The sequence below is a fragment of the Pyrgilauda ruficollis genome, unplaced genomic scaffold, assembly GCF_017590135.1.
Source record: "Pyrgilauda ruficollis isolate IOZ18807 unplaced genomic scaffold, ASM1759013v1 scaffold161, whole genome shotgun sequence".
Lineage (NCBI taxonomy): Eukaryota > Metazoa > Chordata > Aves > Passeriformes > Passeridae > Pyrgilauda > Pyrgilauda ruficollis.
Window position 1 is genome coordinate 1,223,663 of NW_024514876.1, and position 15,371 is coordinate 1,239,033.

General features: G+C 65.2%; 2 protein-coding genes across 7 annotated transcripts in view; both read right to left on the reverse strand.

The window, feature by feature from the left end:
• Positions 1-6,366, reverse strand: part of WIPF2 (WAS/WASL interacting protein family member 2) — an 11,233-nt gene extending 4,867 nt beyond the window's left edge. Inside the window, exons 1-3 of one of the 6 annotated variants that reach the window (XM_041462889.1) lie at positions 6,039-6,102; positions 732-801; positions 18-92 (exon numbers count right to left, since the gene is read on the reverse strand). In XM_041462889.1, coding sequence (XP_041318823.1) covers positions 18-42 — 25 coding nt within the window. In that variant the 5' untranslated portion in view covers positions 43-92; positions 732-801; positions 6,039-6,102. Of the gene's footprint in view, positions 1-10; positions 93-731; positions 3,552-6,038 lie in introns of those variants that run through there. The other 5 variants (XM_041462890.1, XM_041462891.1, XM_041462892.1 and 2 more) reach the window with 5 other exon arrangements.
• Positions 6,367-6,561: 195 nt separating this feature from the next.
• On the reverse strand, positions 6,562-13,910 carry RAPGEFL1 (Rap guanine nucleotide exchange factor like 1). The gene is made up of 13 exons (XM_041462937.1): positions 13,355-13,910; positions 11,439-11,517; positions 10,727-10,877; positions 10,558-10,655; positions 9,973-10,085; positions 9,645-9,812; positions 9,471-9,568; positions 9,184-9,352; positions 8,294-8,382; positions 7,929-7,979; positions 7,601-7,688; positions 7,458-7,522; positions 6,562-6,648 (listed from the first exon to the last, which is right to left on the reverse strand). Exons 1-13 carry the CDS (start codon positions 13,782-13,784, stop codon positions 6,562-6,564), a joined length of 1,686 nt encoding a protein of 561 aa, XP_041318871.1. The 5' UTR covers positions 13,785-13,910.
• Between the last annotated feature and the right edge of the window lie 1,461 nt (positions 13,911-15,371).

A 15,371-nucleotide genomic window follows, 5' to 3' on the forward strand; every position in this document is an offset into this window, starting at 1 on the left:
CGGGGGGCCGGGGGGCGGCGGCGGGGGAGGAGGGATCGGCATCCTGGCGGCTCCGGGGTCTCAGTGCTGGGGGCAGGCCTGGGCACTCATGCCTGCAGGAAGGGAGGAAGCGGTCAGGGAAAAGCCAGCGGTGAAACACAGCCCCGGGGAATTGTGCTGGTGTCTTGTGCCCATGAAGAGCAGCAGCTGGAGCTGCTCTCCCAGGCTGTCCCAACACCCTGGAGCAGCAGGTGACAGAGGTGGGAGCCAGCACATCCCCACCCCAAATCCCCAGGGCTCCCACAGTGCCTGCAGTCCAAACCCAGGAATTGTCTCACACAACGACCTTGCCTGAGCAGACAAAACCTGGCCAAGCTGATCCTGCACCATCCATCCAGCTCCTCCAGCTGCAGCCAGAGGCTGCTCACTTGGAGTGTGACAGTAGCCCACCAGCACTGGCACGTGGCCCCATGGCCTCTCCAGCCATGGCCAGGGCAAATCTGCCAGATGGCTCCAGCTCCACAGCAGCCAGAGCAGCACAGGACTGCCCTGTGGCTCCCACCCCCGAATTTCCCAACCTCTTGTCTCCTACATCAATAACCCCCAGCACTGAAGGCTCTCTGTGCCCCACAACTCCAAAGCCCCCTCGAAGCTGTCCAAGCAGTCAGGGAAATCAGCTTTCCCAGCACAGATCTGGCAATGCTCCAACTCCTCAGAAGCCCAGAACGAACCTGTCTGGCACCAGGGCTCACCTGGAAAAGCTCCCGGGGCTCCGCAGGGCCCAGTAGCTCCGGTCGGCACTGGAGATGGAACACAGAGGGACTGGGGACAGGAAGGGGAGCCTGAATCACTGGGAAGTCACAGGCCCTCGTGCTGCTGACAGCAGAGCTCAGGTAGGGCCTCCCATAGCACCGGCTCAGGGAATAGGAATGTGATGACTGGAGGCCTTGCTCACCACATGGAGAGTCCCAGGAGCTCAGGGCAGACCCTGAGGCACGGGACAAATGTCCCTCTCTGGGCCACAGATGTCCTTCCCACAGGAAAACCTATTCCACAGTCACTAACGGGAACCACACCACCAACAGGAGGAAAGGACAGGGCAGTTTCACACCTGAAACTCCCGATTTCAGAGCCCTGACCTCCAGGCAGGTGACAGAGGGCACGGGAACAGCCCCCACTGCAGGGAAAGTTCCTTTATGACTCAGGTTTGTACCAGGTATTACCAACCAGATCCCTTCCCACACTCACCTCCTGCTAGATAAACTACAACTTCCTAATCCCACAGGACACAGGTCCATCTTCTGTCAGACATTCCCAGGGTGTGAGAACGGGAAGCAGGGAGCAGCAGCATGGCTGTCACAACAGCAGCTCCCCTGCCCTCGGGCAAACCACTGGCTCTAGGGTTCAGGGAAATAAATAAATACCTAAACTGCCTTTTAATTAAAATCAGCTCTTCTACCCTGTGAGAAGTCCTCAGCTACAGCTTCATCAGGAAGACATTCCTCCCCCTATCTCATGGCATTTTCCAAGTCCCTGAGGCTCCCAGCTCCCCAGTGCCCTCCCATAACAAACGTGCTGCTCCTTCTCCCCAGGCCGAGCTCGGGGCCTCCCACCCAAGATCTGACATCCATCGATCCCCCCGGACACTCCAGTCAGGAACAACACCCAGCAAACCCATCCAGCCTCAGCCTTTCCCACTGGAGCAGGATCACAGACAGCTCTGAACGTGCTCGTCTGGGACGTGTTGGAACAGGAACACTTTTCCCTGTGCTCCTTCCCACCCGCAGTGGGATCACAGGGCCAGGGTGGCACGAGTGGCTCCGGGCAGAGCCCCAGCCGTGCTGGATCAGCTGCCGGAGGGAATTAGCAGGGATCCAGCTGAGGAACACGCCAGGTAATGAGACTCCTGACTCGGGCTCGTGTGTCACAGCCCTGAGCCAGCACAGGAGTGATGCCAGGGCCACCACCTTCCGACCCACGGGAACGTCACGCGTTGTGTCCCCGCTCTGCTCCTGTGCCAGCTGGTTACTCCCAGGGTGACACTTCCCTCAGTGGCCCCTGTGACAGCAATTCATCTCACAGAGAGACAAACAGGGATTGTCAGTTGGCACAAACCATCCAGTGCCACCCGTGCCAGGCCAGCACTGCTGGGGTCTCTCAGTGTGACCTGCTGACACCCTGCGACAGGCTCCAGACAGTCCACAGGGACAATCCACAGGGACAATCCACAGGGACCTGCAGGACAAGGGGGGTATTTTTATAAACAGATCACGAGTCACTATCTCCCCTCTAAGGTGCCCTTACAGCAAAACCTGCACTCGGATCCAGGCTCTGACCTAGAAGAGCGAGAGGAAAGGAGAGAAGAGTTTAAGCTAAAGCAGCTTGAGGATAAACTGGAGCTGAATTCCCAAGAAACAGGTCATTCCATTTCGGTGCACGGCCCCGTTTGGGCTGGGGATTAACAGCAAAGGTCACATTGAAAAACCAAAATCGAGAGGCCCCGAACTCAGCACACGGCTGGGAAAAGCTGAGAGCTCCGGGTGGGAACGGTGCCTTTGAAATACAGCCTGGATCTTTCATGTGCAAGAAGACAGACCCAGCTGATACAGATTAGGGAGACAGGAGCTAAATCCTCCAGGAAAAGAAAAAAGGGGGGGGAGTTCTCCTCCCAACACCCCTTCATGCCTGGCAGAAGCTATCCCTGTGAACAACACTCAGACTTCTCTGCACTCCTTCTCCTTTGTTCTTCCCTACCAGGACCTTTCCACCAAGACACACCAGAGCCTCTGAGGGCTCCACAAGCTGTGGTGGCAGCTCCCTGTGCTCGCAGGGAAAGTGGCTGAATCCAGACACACCAGTGGATAAAAGCTGGGCTGAGGCAGGAGGGGCAGGTTTACACAGTGCCTTTGCTTTTCCAATCCAAACCAAACCTCAGGAAAGCTCTGAGCAAAGCAGGAGGAAAACAAGGTGTGAAAAGCTGTCCCTTGGGAGGAGGGAGAGATCAGCAGATCGAGGTCACCCTGTGGAAAGCTGCTTCAGAGCTGCTGTTCCACACGCTGGAGCCCACCATGGCCACAGACGCCTCAGGAGCGCTTTGGATCAGCACTTCCCTGTCAACCCTGGGATCAAAACATTACTAAATCCCAAGAACTTGACATTCAGCTGCCCCTTGTCCCCTAAAAGCTGCAGGATTGGGCAGATCCGGCCCGGCCTGGGAGACATGCCACGTTTTCCAGGCATTTTTCAAGTCCCTGAGTGCTGTGGAGGGAATTGAAACGCCCTCCCCAGCAGCAGCCCCCATCCCGCTCATCCCGGGGGGATTGCTGCTGGAGCAGGACAGGCAGCAGCAGTGACCTTCAGCCGCCTATTTCCTCGCTTTTCAGAGGGATTTGGGCTCCGGGCGGATTTGTATTTCACATTTGCAAGCCCGAGCTGCAGCGCTTCATCCTCAGGGAGGCTTTGAACTGCAGATCAAGAGGAATTTCCACCCTCTGATGTCGGTGCAGAAATGCGGCCGCACCGGTTTGGGAACGACTTCCAAGGCTGGACCTCTCCAACACCCGCCCCCGCGCCTTTATCTTCCCTCTCTTCCCATCCAAACCCGCAGTTCCTCGCTACCCCCTCCCAAATTCCAACCCTGTCCTCCAGAGCAGCCTGACATTCCTGCCCGCTCCCGAGGAGCTGAGGATGCTACATAAATAATTTATCCTGAGCGACAGCCATCGCAGGATTTAAGGTCATTGAAGCTTTTAAAATCCTATCAGCATGCTTCCCGAGCCGAGCTGCCAGCTCCATTTGGAGCATCCCGCGGAGCCGGCGCATCCCTGCGTGCAGACAGACAGACACGCTCCGGCCCCGCGGGATCCAGACGCTCCCTGTGAATTATTAACGACCCGCGGGCTCTGACGAGGCGTTTTTAACAAAAACCCCGATCTCCGGAGTTTCTAATTCCTCAGGGATGAGCTCCACAGCCTCAGTTTCCCCATCCACACACAGCTTCCAAAACTTCAGTTTCCCTACCCATCTGGAACTTCCACATCCTCCGTTTTCCTCTCCACAGTTTCCTTGGCCTCATTTTCCCATTCCCGGCTCAGTCTGTCCCTTGCTCCCATCTCATCTCAGGTCACCCAGCAGAGGAAACCTTTAATCAGGAGCAAGGCACCCTGTCCCGAAATTCCGCTGCAGCAAAAGGAAAAGCAGGAAAAGCCCGTCCTGCCAGGCCCGCAGCCTCCCCTGCCGCTCCCCCTTTGCCGAAGAGGCAAAAGGAAGCCGGGAAGGGAGAGGTGGCACACGAGGGGCTGGGCAGGAACCGAGGGGCTGGGCAGGAAGCGCTGAATTATTCCAGCGGGAGGAAGCGGCAGGAGACGCGGGGACTTCCCGGTTCCTTCGAGCCGGAGCTGGGAATTCCGGGTGCAGCGATCCCGACAGACGGAGCGGGATCCCGCAATGCTCCCGGTGCACCGGCACTCCCATCCGTGCTGCACCGGGAGCAGGGAGTCCTGGATGCGTCTCCCTGCAGCGGGAGGGACAACTCAGCTCCAGCGCTGCCCAGAAAAGCTGTGGCTGCCCCATCCCTGGAAGTGTTCCAAGCTTGGATGGGGCTTGGAACAACCCCTTCCAGTGGAAGATGGCATTTAAGGTCATTTCCAACTCGAGTCATTCCAGGATTCCACGGAACTCCGTGTCCGTGGTCATCCCTAAGCCACCACAGGCTCCAAAAGGTCCTTCTGTACCCCAAACAGGGTCCCCCCCTGTCCTGACAGGCCCCAGTGCACCCCCAGCCCTTTCTGGTTCTGGGCACCCACAGGGTGGGGGTCCAGGGGGTCCTGGGAGTCAGTGTGAGGGTCATAGAGGGGGTCCAGGGGGATCCTGGGAAGGGCAGAGGGGTCCCACGGGTCATGGGAGGGGTCCCAGGTAGACACAGGGGTCACACCGGGGGTCCCCAGCCCCTGTCCTGCTGGTTCTGGACAGCCCCAAGGGGGTCTTGGGGAGGGGACCCTGCAGTGACCCAGGAGTCAGGGGGGAGGGGTCAGTGGGACCATGGTGGGGGTCTCAGAGGCCATAGGGGGAGCCCCAGGGGACACTGTGGGGTCAGAGTCTCCATGCTGGGGGTCCCCATGGTGGGTCACCAGGCTGGGGTGGAAGGGTCCAGGGCATCGATATGGGGGTCTCAGAGGGGTGCCAGGAGTCACAGTGGGGATCCCAGGCCCCCAGCCCTGCCAGCTCTGGAGGTCCTGGGGAGGGGTCCCTGAAGTGACCCCTCCTGACCCCAGGGGTCAGGGTAGGGATCTCAGGACAGTCCCAGAGGGGCCAGGGTGGAGGTCGCAGACCCCTGGCCCCACTGGTGCCAGCCCACCCAAAGACAGGAGCCCAAGGAGGGGTAGAGAAGTCCAGGAGGTCAGTGTGGGGATCCCAGGGGGTCCCACGCCACTGGTCCTGCCAGTTCCAGGCACACCCTGGCTGGGGGCACAAGGAGGGTCCTGGGGAGGGATCCCACACGTAACTCAAGGGTCACGGTGGAGGGGTCAAGGACAGGACGGGGGTCTCAGTGGAGATTCACGGGGGTCCTGGGGATGGCTCTCAGAGGTCAGAGTGGGGGTCCCCATGGTGGTGGGGTCACAAGCCCCCAGACCCACAGAGCCCCCCCTCACTGGCACACCCGTGCTGGGGGTCCAGGGCAGTTCTGGGGAAGGGTCCCTGCCGTGAGCCAGGAGTCAGGGAGGTGGGAGATCCCACAGGCGGCCCAGGGGTCAGGGTCCAGGGGGTCTATGTGGGGGCTCCAGCCCCTCCGGCCTCGCCGGTTCCTGTCACTCCACAGCCGGCCCCGCGGACCCCTCAGACGGCTCCGAGGACCCTCAGCCGGCCCCGGGCACCCCCCAGCTCCGCGCAGGCCTCAGCGCGCCCCCAGCCCCGCCGGTCCCAGGCTCCGCACAGGCCCCACGCGCCCACCCCAAGGCACCACACCCCACACAGGCGTCCCGCGGCCGCAGTCCCGTCCCCCCTAGCCCCGCGAGCCCCGGCCCGGCCCCGCCGATCCCCCCCGGCCCTCCCCCGCTCACCCGCGGCTCCTCCCGCCGCTCCCGGCCCCGGCCCCAGCCCCGCCGAACGAAATGGCGGTCCTGGCCCCTCTGCGCCTGCGCGGCCGAACAGGATCTGGGCGGGGCACGGCGGGGCGGCGGCGCCATGATGAGGAGGTCGGGCGGCCATGAGGGAAGCGCCCATCATCGCCGTACTGGGAAGGGCACGCCGGCTCCGTGAGCACCCAGTGCCGCCGTGTCCCGGTGAGCGAAGGCAGAGCGGCACCACCGGGAAGAAATTCCCCGCTCCGCGCCGAAACGCTCCTGAAGGCCCGTGATGCCCCGACAGAGCACGGCTGTGGCTCCTGTCCCGTCCCGTTGCCCCCCCCCCCCCCCCCGGCCCCCCCCCTTGCCCCCCCCCCCCCGCCATGTTGAGAAGGTCAGCCATATTGGGAAGGCGCAGGAAACCTTTGTGGCCGCCATGTTTGGAAGGTCAAAGATTGGCATCGCGCCGCCGCCATCTTGGGAAGGTCGGCTCCACCCTGTCCGCGACGGGGCAGTGACGTCATCGACAGCGGTGCTGTGACGTCACTCCCACCATGACCTCAATCCTTAGCATGACATCAGAGACAGGTGAGAAACAACCATCCATCTATAACAGACAGGTGCTGGGACAGACTTTTATTGGGGCTCCCCGCCCCGCCCCCAGCTTGATTTTTTTTTTTTTTTGCCTTTTTTTCCTCCTTTTTCTTAAAAAATAAATGTACAATTCCGGACAGCGGCAGTACAAAATATACACGTCTGGGCGGGGGGATGAGGGGATGGAGGGGATGGAAGGGATAGAGAGGATGGAAGGGATATGGGGGATGTGGGGATGGAGGGGATGAAGGAAGGAAATTGGGATGGCAACGTGAAAGTGGGGATTGAAGGATGGAAGAGATGCAGGGACAGGGATGGGGATGGAATGGCCACGTGGGAATGGGGATGTGGGGACAGGGATGCAGACAGGGATTCAGGGATGAGAGATGAAGGGATGAGGATGCAGGGATTTAGGGATTCAGGGAAGCAGGGACATGGACAAAGAGGTCTGAGGGTGCTCTGGCCACATCCCCATCCCTCAGGGCCAGCACTGCGGGTTTGGGGCCGTGTGGGGCTCCCCAGCAGTGTCCCCCCAGCCCCAGCAGTGCCCCCCCAGCCCCAGCAGTGCCCCCCCAGCCCCCGCAGTGCCCCCCGAGACCCCAGCCCACCCCCCCAGGGACCACTGACCCCTTCTGCACACCCCCCACCCTCAGGGACCCCCTGGATCCTGTTCCTGCACCCAGGACACCCTGAATCCTCCCACCCCAGAGAGGGGACCCCCAAACCCTCGGGGAAGGGGGGTCCTCCAGCCCCTCAGGGGAGTCCCCTCCCCACTGCCCTCATCCTGGGGGTCCCTCTGCCCCATCCCCCCCCAGAACCCACCAGTTTCTCCACGTTGACCAGCCCGTCCAGGAGGGTTTTGCTGCCTTCATGCAGGAAGGTCAGATCTGGGGGAGAGAGGGGGTGATTGGGGTGTCAGAGGGACCCCAACCCACCGAGGGGAAGCCCCTGAGACCCCCCCTCACCTTTGAGGATGAGAGGCACGAAGGGGATGAGCGGGGGCTTCATCTTGGCCAGCACCTCCCTGTAGGTCTTGTGGTTCCTGCAGGGGTCCTGGGGGGAAATGGGGGGGTCAGGCTTTGGGGGGGCTCCCCAGGGATGCCCTGGATCCCCCCCCCATGCTGGTGGCCATGGGTATGGGGTTGGTGGCCTGGAGGAGAGGGGCAAGGACACCCCAGGACACCCTGGGACACCTCAGGAATGTCCCCTGCTCACCAGCACCCCAAACACCCCCAGGGGAGGCCTGGGGACACCCCCCCAACACCCACAGCAGCCCCCACACCTCTCACCCACCGTCAGGTTCTCAAACTTCCGAAACAGATTCTTGAATTTCCCTGGGAGCTTCTGGAAGACAAAAAAAGGGGAGAGGGTAGGCAGCATCCAGCGGGGCCAGGGAGCACCAAAGGGGAGGGCAGGAGCATCCAGGAGGTTCTGGGAGAGCCCAGGAAAGGCTCAGGGAGCATCTGGGGGTGTCCAGAAAGGTCTGGAAGCATCCAGGGGTGGTCTGGGAGCACCCGGAGGGGTCCTGGCAGCACTGAGGTGGGGGTGAGAGGGGCTGGAGGGTTCCAGGAGCACTCAAAGTGGGGTCTGGAAGAGCCCAGGAGAGGTCTGGGAGCAGCCAGGTGTGGGCATGGGCATCCCGAGGGTCCTGGGAGCACCTGGGCAGTGTCTGGGAGCACCCAGGGGTGCTCTGGGAGCATCCAGGAGTGAAGAGAAGTTCCAGGAGTACTGAGGGGGAAGGGAGCTCCTGAACACACAAGAACACACAAGGAGGGTCTGGAAGAACCCAGGTGGGGTCTGGGATCACCCAGGAGAGGGTGAGGGCATGAGGGGACACAAAGCTGGATGTGAAGGTGCCACCAGGAGGGCACCAGGGTGGGTGACACCTCCAACCCCAGGACACCACCAGGGGCCACAACTCCTTGTCCTTCTTGGGAACTTCCTGACCCACAGGGACCCCCAGGACCCTCTGCCCTGCCCAAGGACCCCCTGACCCTGAGGGAACCTCAGGATTGAGCAAACCTTGTCCCACAGGGACCCCAGACCCCACAGGACACTCCCTGCTCTCCCCAGGGACCCCCTGACCCAGAGGGAACCTCAGGACCAAGCCAACCTTGTCCCACAGGGTCCCCAGACTCCACAGGACTCTCTGCCCTCCCCAGAGACCCTCTGACCCTGAGGGAACCTCAGGATTGAGCAAACCTTGTCCCACAGGGTCCCCAGACTCCACAGGACTCTCTGCCCTCCCCAGAGACCCTCTGACCTGTATATATATATATAAAACTATACTAAAGAAAAAATTGACATCTTTACCCAACAGTCCAATACACACATGGCTCCAACTGGTCAAATGAAATAAAACCACTATCACTAGAATCTAACTAACAAATCCCTTTTAGCAAACAATCTCCGTAACACATTCCACGTGTGCCAAACAGCAAGCGCAGAAACGGAGACCAGAATTGTTTTTCTTCTCCCTGTGAGCTTCCTCACAGCATCTCAGGAAAATCCTGAGAGAGAACCACGTGTTTCTCTGTTCAGGGAATACGTGAACCCCACACGCTCGTTCCCCTGGGACCCCCGGCCCCCCGAACCTCGTGGATGCAGCGGAAGAGCTCCCAGTGGAAGGCTGTCAGGTGGTTGGCCACGTCCTCGGGCTCGGCTCGGTGGATCTCGGTGTCTCCCGGCACCACCTGGATCTCCTCGGGCAGTGGCACCTGCCAGGGGACAGCGGCCGGGGCGCTCAGGGCTGGCAGGGTCCCCCCGGCTCGCCCCGCTCGGCACAGGGAGCCGTGGCCGTGCCAGGTGTTGGGGTGTCCCCGCGGCGGGGCTCACCAGGGAGTCCAGAGTGTCCCTGGTGCAGGCGAAGAGGTGGCTGTTGATGCCCAGGGTGGTGAACACGCACTCCTCGCTGGGCTGCAGCACCGCTTTCTCTGCCGGGGGGCACAGGCTGGGGTCAGCACCGGGACCCCCCAGCCCTGCCCGCAGCCCCCCCGGCCCCCCGGGCACCTCCTGACGAGGCCATGGTGACGAGGATGAGGGCGTCCCCGCGGGCGCTCTGCTCCTCCGAGTACTGGAGCTTCTCGGTGACCGAGGCCAGGATGTCCTGCACCGAGGCCGAGAGGCGGCTGCGGATGGTGACGTACGAGTGGTCGGGCATGTACACGCGGCAGAAAACTGGGGAGAGGGCGGGGGGTCAGCGCCGGGCACCCCCACACCACCCCGGGCACTGCCCACCGGGGAAACTGAGGCACGGAGAGGGCACGGCCCCGTACAGTGGCTGGTGGGTCACAGAGGGGACCCCAGTCCCTCTCAGATCCCCCCCAAAGTCACTCACTCTCGTCAGAACCCCGGAATGCCACCCGGGTCTGCAGGCAGGAGTCGATGCGTCGGAAATGCCGGAACAGCGGCTTCACCTGCTTGTTCGGGGGGGGGGTCTCGTCGGCCACCCTGGGGGGCACAGCACAGGGCTCAGGCAGGGCCCCAGACCCCGGGGCTGCACCCCGAGACTGCAGGGTGGGCACAGGAGGAGGGTGGGCACAGGAGGAAGGTGGGCACAGGAGGAGGGGTCCGAGGCTGCGCATGGTAAGGGCATGAGGGGGGCACAAAGCTGGATGTGAAGGTGCCACCAGGAGGGCACCAGGGTGGGTGACCCCTCCAGCCCCTGGGCACCCCCAAGGGCCACAACTCCTTGTCCTTCTTGGGAACTTCCTGACCCACAGGGACCCCCAGGACCCTCTGCCCTCCCCAGGGACCTCCTGACCCAGAGGAAACCTCAGGACCAAGCAAACCTTGTCCCACAGGGACCCCAGACCCCACAGGACACCCTGCCCTCCCTGGGAACCCCTGGGGGGATGACCCCTGATCCTCCCAGAGACCCCTGACCCCAGGCACCCCCAGGACCCTCTGACCCTCTTCTCACTTGAGCTCCACAGTCTCCACGAGCTGGTGCAGCTTGATGATCTCGTCCTCCAGCTCGTGGTACAGCGACGTGTCCTTCATGATGAGCAGGTAAAGCTCCTGTGGGGCGAGAGGGCTCAGGGCCGGGACTCCCTAGACTGAGGGGGGGGACAGGGGAAGGGGACACCCACCTTGATGACCTTCCCGGCGCTCTCCTCCTCCTGCAGCAGCCCCTTGTAGGTCTCGAGGAAGTGCAGCAGCACGGCCAGCACCGCCCGCTTGCGCCGCAGCCCCGAGCCCTCCTCCCAGCGCGCCGGGGGGCTGCCCGCCGCCAGCACGAAGGTGGCACTGTCAAGGAGGTGCCACGGCAAGGAGGGACCCTCGGCCACCCCCCAGCACCCGCCGCACCGAGGGACCTCACTGAGGGTCGTTGTGCCCTCCCTGGTAGCACCACACTGCCCATCTTGCCCCCAGACCCATAGCCGACCCTCATGGCACCCCAATCCCCTTCTTGCTGCTCCTGTGAGCCCACCCACAGCACCCCCGCTGCCCTCCCCACATCCCCCTTTCTCCTTGCAACCCCCACGCCCACCGTTTTGTCACCCTCGTGGCCACCCTTGTGCCAGCTCCACGGCACCCTGGTGCCCATGCTGGTGCCCTCCTGGTTGCACACTCATGCCAGCTCATATCCCCTTCATGGCCCCGTTATGCCCACCCTCACTGCACCCCAATACCCTCCTCATGCCCATCCCAGGACCCCTCCTGTCCCACTCAGCCTCGGCCACCTCCCCATTGCACCCATCCCTACACAGCACCCTTGTTCCCACCCTCTCTGCACCCCAGTGCCCCCCTCCTGCCCAGCCCCAGGCCCCTCGTGCCCACCCCCGTGGCCCCCCAGGATATTGCTGGTGCAGCTGCTGCAGGAAGCGCTCGGTGGGCAGGAACAGCGAGTGGGTGAGCACGATGTCATCCAGCAGCGACTCTGGGGGGACACGGGGGACAGGCATGGTCACACCCCCTCTCCCCAAAGAGCCCCCCGCCCCCCCCCCCCCCCCATGCCCGGCGGGGCGGCTGGGTGAGGGGAGCGGTGGTAATTCGCGGGGTGACACCGGGAGAGGCCCCACGCGAACCCCCCCGCGCCGGCGCTGACTCAGGGCCCGCTCCCAGCCCCGGGGCAACCGGGCCCGGCCGAGCCGGTGTGGGGGCAGAGGCGCCGGCAGGGCGGGACCGGGGCCGCGACGCCCCGGCACACCCGGGAGCCCCGTGAGAGCCCGGCCGCGGGCACAGCAGGACACGGCAAAGGGAAACTGAGGCAGGCAGCTTGGGGCACACTGGGCGGGTGGCACAGCCGGGCTCTGCGGGGCAGCGCGGGTGGCACCGCCCTGTGAAGGTGTTTTGGCGAGGCCAGGTGAGCCGAGGGCTCGGTACCGGCGTCTGTGCCCGTCAGAGCTGGCATCAGTCACCGCTGTGACCACTGGACGGGGCACCGCTCCCTCCCTGTACCCGGCACCAGCACAGCCCTCGTGCCCCGGGGGTCCTGTGGTGGGACCCCAGAGCCCATCCCAGGCCCAAGGAGCTGACCCACGCAGGGGCCATGCAGAGCATCCACCCAGGCACTGCCCAGTCCGTTAACCCGGTCACGGAGCAGTGCCAGGCCAGGGCAGAGGATCCCCTGACGCTCCCGCGCCGGGCACGGCACCCAGGGGGCATCAGCTGCTGCTGAAAGCAGGGCAGGCAGTCTGGGGCACAGGGACAGGCAGGGGCACCGGCAGCACGGGGGTGCAGGTGCACAGCCCCCAGCTCTCCCAGCCCCCTGCCCTGAGTGCAGCCCCCTCCCAGGTTCTGCCTGTGGGGCAGGAGTTGAGCACTCCTCCATCCCTCCAGTCCTGCCTCAGTTTTCCCACCCCTCTGCAGCACTCACGCTGTACCCCAGACTCACAGGGATGTTTCCCTGTGTTGGGACCCCCGTGCTGGCTCCTGCTCCCCTGCTCCCTGCCAGCCCGGGCACCACCAGGCCTGGCAGCATGCTTGTGCAGGCAGGACCTGGTGCTGCCAGTCCCAGCTCGCCCCTACCCGAGGGCTCCTCTTGGTGGTTGCACCCAATCCCGGCCCTGGCATCTCTGGAGCAGGGGGCTGGCAGTGGCCTGGGGTCCTCAACGCCCTCTGTTCCCGGCAGCCGAGGGGGATTGGCCGGGACAGGGATCCCCGCGGTGTGGGAAGGCTCCCACCCACCTGCACCCAGCCTGGCTCCCGCCCAGCCCTGACACCGAAACCACCCCGACACCTGGGCACGGGCAGCCACGGTGGGACAGCACCGAGAGGCCTGAGCCAGGACAAGGGGCATCCAACCGGCCCCCCCTGCACTGCAGCTCCCGTCAGGGCTAATTTTAGCACCAGGAGGATGTTGAGGACCATCCAACCGGGAGGTGGATGCTGCAGTGACTGCCGGTGCCCGGCCACCCCCGGCCCCCACCGAGCTGGCGCTGCCATTGAGCCCTCATCCCCTTGCCAGCCCCTCTGCCGTGCTCTCTTGCCCACCCCACAGATCCCTGCCCACCCTCTGCCACCGAGCCCTGCCCCGGCGGGGACCCCGCTTTGACCTTGTCACCCCCACCGTGCGCCGCTGTGCCCTGTGCAGGGCCACCCGCCTCACCGGGCACGAGTGTCGCCCACCCCGCTGTCCCCCACCCCAGCATCCACCGGCGCATCCCCCCCGCAAGCAGCGGCCGCCCCCGGTCCCGGTCTCTCCCCGCTCCGCCGCATCGCCCGCGATCCACGCGCTCCCCGCAGCCCGTCCCGGCGGTCCCGCAGCCCCGTACCTGCCCCGCAGCCCCTCCCGTGTGCAGCCGCCGGCAGTCGGTCGAGGAGCGCGGCCAGGAGCCGCTCGGGGGGCGCGGGCGCGGCGGGGGCGCAGCCGCAGCCGCAGCAGCACCGGGCGGCGGGCGGCGGCTCCGGGCTCGGCGGCTCCCTGTCCCGGTCCCGGTCCCGATCGCGGTCGCAGCCCGGTGACGGGTCCTCAGGGGAGCGGAGCGGCGCCTCGGGCGGCCGTAGCTCCAGCCAGCGGCCCTCGCCCCCCGGTACCGGCCCCGCGGGCCCCGCCGGCTCCTCGGGGGAGGCGGGCGGGCGCGACAGGCTCTGCCGCCGCGGCGCCGGCACCGACCCCGGCCCCGGTACCTGCCCCGGGGGGGCGGCGGGGCGGACGGGCAGGTGCGAGCCCGGCTTCTTCAGCAACTTCTCCAGCGGCTTCATGGCCGCCCGGGCGCGGCGGCGGCGGCGGCTCAGGGGCCCATCGGCGGCGGTGGCGGCTCCGTTCGGCTCCGCTCGGGCTCGGGCCGCGGCACCGCTCCCCGCCCGCCCCGCACCGGCTGCGCGTTGCGCCCGCCCCCCACCGGCCCCGCCGCCAGCACCGCCCCGCCCCGTTAGGGCCCCGCCGCCGCCGACCCCGGCACCTGCCCGCCCCTTTCCCCGCACCGCCGCCGCCCCCGGGGCCGCCAACGGCACCTGCTCGCCCCCTCCCCGCAGCACCGAACCCGCCCCGGGGCTGCGGTGACACCGGCCCGCACCGGGACACGGTCCAACCCCCCCCGCTTCCCCGCAGCCCCGCACAGGTGATGCATTACGCACCCCCGCACCCACCTCCCCGCATTCCCCTGTCGCATCCCCGGGGTGCCACCACGCTCCCCCCCTACACACATCGTACAGCCTGGGGGACACAGCCCAGAGCCTGTCACACACCGCGACCGGGGGCACAGCCCCACAGCCCCTGCCTCACATCCCCGGCACACCGCCGTGCCCGGTTACCCCCCGCACACGCACACAGTTCCCTCATGCCAGCCCAGGGGCACATGGCACCGCCGCTCTCCAGTGTCCCCTGCACGGGGGGCACATCCCCAGCTGTGGGGTGAGCCACCCCCGGACCCCCAGCCCAGCTCTCTGCACCCGCCGCAGCGTGGGAAAAGGCCGGGGGTGGGTGCGAGATCCCCCAGCCTGGCAGCCCTGGGGCTGGGCTGCCCCGCGGGCAGGGTGGGCAGGTCGGGGTGGCTGCCAGACCCCCCCACTTCCGCCGCCTGCCAGGCTGGAATGGGTCCCGGCGTGCCGGGGCAGGTGCCGGGGCAGGTTCCGGGGCAGGTTCTGGGGCAGGGCAGGACCAGATGTGGCGCTTGCCTGGGGCTGATCCTCCTGCCCCGCTCCCGCGGGGCGCTGAGCACCCATCCTGCCCATGCCCACTGCCCCCAGCCCCATTTTGCACCCTCTGGACAGGCCAGCAGGTGCCAGTCCCCTCCTCCGGGTCCATCCCCCTGCAAAACAACGGCCCTGCGGCTGGGATGGCAGCAGCGGCCGGGGGGACACAGCAAGTGACCCCATGGCCTTTGCTGGGCCCCACTGCCCAGGGGGTTTGGGGAGAGATGGAGGAACGAGGGTCCCGGCAGTTCCCGCTTTGTTCCCGCTTCGCCTCCACCCGGCAGTTGCCTGGCAACTCCATCCGTGCGGCTGCCACAGAGCAGCAAAACACGTCCCCACATCCCCATCCCCGGCTGCATGAGGTCCTGTCGGGATGGCACGGCACGGTATGGCCCGGCACGCCCCTCCTCTGTTCCTCCAGCCTGCAGATACCCCACAGCCCATCCAACAGCCCCAAAAAACCCCACTCTGCTGAGCTCTTCCATCCCCTTTCCCCACAGCATGAGGACAAGGGTTCTCAGATGTGGGTGCAAGTGGTGCTGCTGGCCAGGTTCAGCCACGCAGACAGGAGCTTCTCCTGACAGCAGGAGGGGAAACTGAGGCACAGAGAGACCCCCCCCCCCCCCCCAACCCCCCCCCCCGGGGGGGCAAGGG